Source organism: Trachypithecus francoisi, unplaced genomic scaffold, assembly GCF_009764315.1.
Source record: "Trachypithecus francoisi isolate TF-2019V2 unplaced genomic scaffold, Tfra_2.0 Lachesis_group7, whole genome shotgun sequence".
In the NCBI taxonomy this organism is placed as follows: Eukaryota; Metazoa; Chordata; class Mammalia; order Primates; family Cercopithecidae; genus Trachypithecus; species Trachypithecus francoisi.
This window is the reverse complement of record NW_022681472.1, coordinates 46981737-46989126: the sequence shown is the minus strand read 5'-3', so window position 1 is coordinate 46989126 and position 7390 is coordinate 46981737. Positions and strand designations below refer to the sequence as shown.

General features: G+C 36.6%; 1 protein-coding gene across 1 annotated transcript in view; it reads right to left on the bottom strand.

The window, feature by feature from the left end:
- Positions 1-413: 413 nt before the first annotated feature.
- The window catches only part of LRRC69 (leucine rich repeat containing 69), a 132561-nt gene continuing 125584 nt past the window's right edge, over positions 414-7390 (bottom strand). Inside the window, exon 10 of the mRNA XM_033203669.1 lies at positions 414-785. Coding sequence (XP_033059560.1) covers positions 666-785 — 120 coding nt within the window. The 3' untranslated portion in view covers positions 414-665. The remainder of the gene's footprint in view (positions 786-7390) is intronic.

The following is a 7390-nucleotide window of genomic DNA, read 5'->3' as shown; positions in this document are numbered from 1 at the left end:
CCACTGGTCTGTGCAAAGCATACCACATATTTTCATAACTTATTTTTCTACTTTTCTGTTGTCCTTCAAAGAAAATGAGCAAAATTCTCATTTCTGCACTACTGCCTCGGCAGTTTGTCATGTAAAAGTTTTTTTTAAAAAGAGAAAAAAATTAAAAACAGTCACAAAGTGATATTACAAGTTACCAAATCAGAGTTTCCAGGCTCTACTCATTTTTTTGTATGAAGGTCAATAGATATTAGTGCTTCAGATGAAATCACACAAATGTAATATGACTATCTAGTACAAAACAGTGATTGCTTTTCAATTGCAAAACATTCATAAAATAAATACTTTTCCCCATCAAAGTCTCTTAATACTCACCTAGAAAAAGGGGAGTGGTAGTCATAAAAGAGCAGGAAAAAAATTACTCACTTGCCACACAAATCTTTATTTTTCTTTTTTTTTTTTTTTTTTTTTACTTTTTTTAAGCCAAAAAAAGCACACCTAGAATCTAAGAAAGCTAAAGGCAGATTGTAGTGCTTAGATTGGGAACATCACAATGGAATTTTTCTTCCTTTAATACGTTGACAAAGAGAACAGGCACAGCATGGTATCCTAAGTAGGGCATAATCTGTGTATGCAGAGCTGACAGGGCAAGTTGAGTGAGGCTATGAAGGAGCACCTCACCTGTTCTGCACCTGAGCAATTCCAAAGAGGTTAGGGTCACGCTGAGTAAAACATTTGTAAGAACAAATTAACACTCGGAGAGGCACCAGCTGCAGATTCTTGCTTATCTTCCAGTCCTAAAAAGTAAAGATTAAAAATAAAATTTAGTCAGTGTTCAATAAATATTTTTCATTAAAATAAATATTTGCTTTCTCAGAGGTTTCAGAACATTGATTTCTAAAGGACAAACTATTCTATTTATGCTTGATTTGCTCTTTTCTCACACATAAAAACGCAAACTTAACTAGCTAAGAAAGTCATACTCAAATGCTAAACAAAATCCAATGATGAAAGATCATGTGTGCTTTTATTCAAACATATCATTATGTAGTCTAACCATAAAGTGTTTGAAATGAAGGTGAAAAAATGATATAGAATCTACATGAACCTGACTTTTGTCCTTCAGGAGTATTAAATTGATCAATCTGCAAATATTTACTGAACTTCCTAATGGGCATCTTGGTTTTACCTGCCCAGCATGTAGTTTCCATGGAAATTAATCTTCCTAAAATTCTTTGTTCACTGTCTGCACTATTCATTAAGATCTTCACTGGCTAGGTCTCAGGCAAGTTGCCTAATACATGAATTAAATTTTTGTACTTCAAATATTTCTAATCTTACTTCTTAGTGTACAAAACAAGCAGTCAAAACCCTGTTAGCCAATTTAGTGTACATATATTGACCATTTATGTTTGAAATAATGGTAACCTCAAAAGCTTACCATTTCTATGTTTTATAATCATCTTCCGAAATCAACACAGCTCTGTGAGAGAATCCAAAAGACTCCCACAACTGGTAACTGGGAAATATTTAATTGGTTGATAATGCTACTTAGTTTTACCATGAAACCATTTGGCCAATACCATCACAACCCACAATGAGAAATTTGATGGCTGTTCTGTTCACTCTTCCACAAAAGAACTCTGAGATCCTATTGAAAGGTTCAAACAGGTAAGCACAGTTATTAATCCACCCTCCAGACAGTAACAGCCTTTTAATCCTGGTGATATATCAGCAGGGAACCAAAGTCATAAGTCATATCCCCTTCACACCCATCTCCAACAGTGGCTGTGAAGCACTTAGAGGATACACAGCACTATCCTAACCGTAAAATATTTTGGATGAAGGTGAAAAATGGTACAGAATATCTACAAACCTGACTTCTTTCCTACAAAGATATTAATTCATCAATCAGCAAACAGGTACTGAACTCCTCAGTGGACGTCTTGGTTTTTCCTGTCTGGGATCCATTTCCCACTGTACTGGCACAAAAGCCCTGTTTTTCCTTTGGGCAACTACCACTCCTCCAATCTCAGTGTATATGCTGGGGGAATGAGAGAGCAACTTTTCTTACTCCCTGGCTCAATATATGACCAAGTAACTCAGGCCCAGGCAATGACTCAATTGCTTCCCTCTGACAATGGTGATTATTCTCGGGTAAGCACATAATGCAAGACAGTCCAAGGAAGCCAATGAACATCAGCCCCAGGACTTTCTCTGCATCTATTGAGAGAAGGAAGCTCTCCCTTTACTCCCAAAAGACACAATTTAGGCAGCTGCTACTGGAAAACAAAGCCAAAACAAAGGAATGCAGAGATAATAAATAAAGGACAGATTCCTATTGATAAATTTGGAAACCTAATTTAGACATGACAAAATCTTCAACCAGATTCATCCCTGGACCTTCTTCACTGCTTAAGTTGGTATATGAGCTGGGTTTCTTTAACATGCAACCAAGAGTCCTGACAAATTATAAGTTACCTAAAATCTGCACAACATTAGGCAAAGTGTCAGGCTACAAAGATATATGCAAACAATCCCTGCCTCTTAGCATCTAGTTGGAATCTTAGCATCTAGTTGAAAAGACAATAATCATACACACACACACACAAATAGAAACATATGGCTCAGTCCAAAGACAGGTTCTACATGAATGCAGAGAAAGGAGACACCATAGGCTGTATATTAAGCAAGATTTCACAATATAAGAAAAAGGTGAGCTGGGTTTTGAAAGTTGACTAGAAAGTATCTGCCTGGGGAGAACCCAAAGGACATTTCAGGAAGGTGAACTATGAGAGCATAAATTCAAGAATGTGCACATTGTATTGGAGAAACAATACAGTATAAACTATAAATAGACCATAAAATGTTAAATCATGGAATATCAACAATACATTAGTCAGGAAGTAAAACGATTTCATAAGTATTTTTGAATGACAGACACGTATAATATTTCAAATCTACTCTATAAGATATAATATTGATTCCCTAACTAGATTATAATGATAATGATTAAGTGATGAAATTGTGGTTGGAGAACAAATGACAAAAGACAGAGACTAAATATGGTCTTTTCCTTTTACATATACTAGACAACCATCTCACCCAACCAGTTCATCCTGCCTACTTCTGTAACATATCTCAGCCAGAATTAAAGAACTATGGAAAATAAACTGCTACATACATTTTCCTCAGCTCCTATTTAAGAAACCCGAACAAAAAATAGAGCTAGGAACCAACAGGAGGAAGTTAGAGAAAGAAACAAATATAAACTAAGGAAACAAGTTAGACATCTGATTTGCTTTGTCCAGTTTCTTCATGAGGTGAAAAGTTTATAATAGAAAGTATTAAAGGCATTTTCTATTTCCAGTGTGGTTTTAGCCATTTCCCTCATGTCATTAAGACATTGCATGGGCAGAGTTTAGGTTGGCTCTTATTGCAAGCAGGAATGCAAAGTGTCTGTGTCCCTCTTTCCCCTTTTTGGGGGAAACATTGTTTAGTTAATTAGAATAAAATGAATATTTTGGTGAGATTTTGATTGAGATTGAGATTTTAGATTAGATTGAGATTTTTAACCAAAGGCCCATTGTTAGTTGTATAGTGAACATGAAACTTTGAAGTTGATTATTCTCTAACTTAATAATTTCTATTTCTTATACAGTATTTTTTCAGGGCTATTTATTGTTTTCTAGAAACTTAACTGAGAAAAACAACTTAGCATAATTCCTTGGTATTATACTTTTTCACCTAGATTAATCATCTCTAGTAATGTTTGCATGACATGAAATTCTTGTACCACCTTACCACTTGCTGCCCTTTTAAATTTGTATTTCTATTTGTGGCATCATTGCAACTGTTTCTACTGGTACGACATATGTCCATTTGAAATGAGCATGTTACAAAGGAATAAAGACACTCCCTGTTATAGAAGACCTCTCTTCACAAACCTCAATTAACAAAAACTCATGATTTTGTCAAAGACAAATACTGCTTTTGTCACTGTTTATAGATAGAAATCAAAACACTCAATGAAATATCCTTTCTGTCAAGTCAAGGTCAGTGAATAGGAAAAGGAGTTGGTCTGTGATTATATATGCTTTTATTTTGAAAAAAATATCACTCTAGCAAAAAGCTTCAAAAAGTGAAATGCTATAATACAGTTTACTTTTTCACTCATTAATATTTGCATTATTTTCTAAAGCAAACAAACACATGATTATATTCTCTACGTATTTTTTAAAAAGTAGTTTTCCACTTTAAATTCAAATATTGCCGGGCGCGGTGGCTCAAGCCTGTAATCCCAGCACTTTGGGAGGCCGAGACGGGCGGATCACGAGGTCAGGAGATCGAGACCATCCTGGCTAACACGGTGAAACCCCGTCTCTACTAAAAATACAAAAAAAAAACTAGCCGGGCGAGGTGGCAGGCGCCTGTAGTCCCAGCTACTTGGGAGGCTGAGGCAGGAGAATGGCGTAAACCCGGGAGGCGGAGCTTGCAGTGAGCTGAGATCCGGCCACTGCACTGCAGTCCGGGCGACAAAGCGAGACTCCGCCTCAAAAAAAATAAAAAAATAAAAAAATAAATTCAAATATCACTCTTTGCTAAGTTTTATGTTTGTTGAGTGGTAGAATTGAGAAATTTTTTAAAATCATTCAACATAATTGGTAACCATCACTGCCATATTTTACACTTTGAGAAATTAAAAATTATTGCAATATATATTTATATGGCACAGTAAAAAGTGTGGATAAGATTTCAATATTATATGAAGCACAAGGAATAGAAAAAGAGCATAACATGGTTTCCTGTTTTCTCAGGAAAAGGTATCTCGGTAGGCAAAATAATGTCCCCTCCAAAGATGTCCACATCCTAATTCCTAAAATCCATGAATATGCATGTCACCTCACATAGCAAAAGGGACATTGCAGGTTGGGTGAAATTAAGGACCTTGAGGTAAGAAAGTTATCCTGGACTATCCAGGTGGGCCCCATGTAATCACAAGAGTTGTTAAAGTGGAAGACAGAGACAGAAGAGAAGGTCCAAGTGAGGTAATATGAGAAGGCCTAGATTTGCCAATACTGACTTTGAAGATGGAAGAAAGGAACCATGAGCCAAGGGATATGGGGGGCCTCTAGAAGCTGTCAAGGGCCAGAAAATGGTTCTCCCCAGGAGCCTCCAGATGGAAACCCAGTCTGCAAAATCTTGATTTTTGCCCAGTGAGACCCATGTTTAATTTCTGATCTACTTGACTATTAAAAAAAAAAAAATACATTTCTGCCAAGTCACCAAGTTTTGGGGAATTTGTTAACAGCTTCAATGGAAAACTAATACTGTTACCATGTTCCAAATTAGCAGGACCTGAAAAGCATAACAATGGCAGCCCTCCCTGCTTATGGAATCAAGACATTTTCAGGCTGGAAGAGACTGGTCTAATCCCTTCATTGTCTAAGTAAGGAAATTAGTCCTGATATAGTAAGAAGGTAGATGGCTTACCTTAGGCCTCATATTTCAAGGTAGAGACAAGATTAGAATCTAAGTTCACTAAATTATAGATTAGTGTTAGTCATTGTATGATTCCCAGGCTCTTTCATTAGTGAGGATTTCTATTATAGTTTAATAGCAACTACAGAATGGTTTAGAAGAATGAACAGTTGTTGGAAAGTACACATGTTTTCAAATAACATACTGAAGAAGTACATTTCTTTTCTATGCCAATCTGTCTCCAACTAAGGGTTAAATATATTCACTTGAATTATCCAGGCATCACTTGAAACTCAACACGTCTAAGATAAAACTTGGGGTCTTGCCTTCTAAACCAGCTCCCTTCTGGACTCCTCTTTCTCCTTCATACCCCTCAGAGGTTTCCCATGCTCAATCAATCAACAATTTATATTGTCCTTCCTTCCTCGTGATACTTTCCTTCCTTGCATTTCCACCACCACACCTTACACCCACAGTAGGCAACCACTCTAACTGGCCTCTTATCTTTAGCTTCTTTTCTCTTCAAACTTCAATTAAGCCAGCACACTATTGCCAAGTGACTCTTTCTAAAACACACCTTTATCACCAGCTTTCCCCCACATGTTCAGTAGGGTTTCATTTCCAATCAAGATCAAGTTCAAACCCCTTAGTCTAATCCTTTGATAGGTTCATGGCATGTGACCTCAATTTTTTAATAATGTCTCCTCCGGCCACTCCTATCCACAAACCAACCAAACTGATTCACTGCCCTATGAACATGATTTATTCTCCTCCCTACCATTCTCTTCTCCTAAAATGTCCTCTTTGCTGTCTTCTCCATGTATCTGAATTCCACCTATTTTAAGGCTATATACAAGTCCCAGTGTCTTTCTGGGCACTTCCCAGACCAGACAATCTACAGTGATCTCATCTTCCGCTTTGAATCCTAAAGTAATTGGTCTCTATCACTCATTTAACATCTAGATTTTATTGCTAATATCTTTTACATCTTTAGCATTTAAATTCAGATTTTAAATCATTTGGGACAGACTAGGTCCCCTACTTATTTGCATTGTACTTAGCATTCAGTTCCCTGTTTAAAGAGGCCCTCAAAAATTTATGGAATGACTAAATATAATTTGTCACTGCCATGCCATGGTGTTAAGTGACATGAGCACTGCTCTGAAGTTAACTACTCCATTTAGCAAGGGTAGCCATACATTGGGGTTTGCCAAGGACAGTCCTGGTTTCCTGTTGTTTTTCCAGCTATTAACAAAATCCACTTTTACTCTCAAAAGCATCTCGGCTTAGATGATACATTATATGGTCATTCCACCCTCAGGGCCATTTGGACTGTGATAAGAACAGAAACCACAAAGAAAATCCCGTCATGTTCCAGCCAGCCAGCCAGCTAAGCAGCATTCCCTCCCCCACACAGTGGTCCTGCTCTCCCACAGCACCCTCTGCATAATCAATATCCTCAAGGAATGTTCAACATTTTGATGATATACAGCTTCAGAAAACTAAACTAAAGCTGAACACAATTTAAGATTATTTAGAAGAAAGAAAATTATAGATACAGAATACTACTGTGACTCTATCCAGCAGTTTAAGAACAAAAGAGAGAGTTCCCTGAAAGGGTAAGAGTATTCGAGGAGTTCTCATAGGAGTAAAAGTAATCAAGACACAGTGTATGAGCTCATTTATGCTCTCATTATTTTGCTATTTTTGGAATAAAACAATAAGAAATATATATCCCTTTTAATTTTTCTAAACAATAAATACTTATGACTTTCATGGCTGTTTAGAATTAGAAATGTAATGCTTTCTGATCCTCTTAGTACCTAATGTATGTTAACTTGACCAACCATGGCATAAATGTTTTAAAACCTACATTCATTTTCACAGTTGACTGGTTGAAATGATCAGTTTCATAAATGAA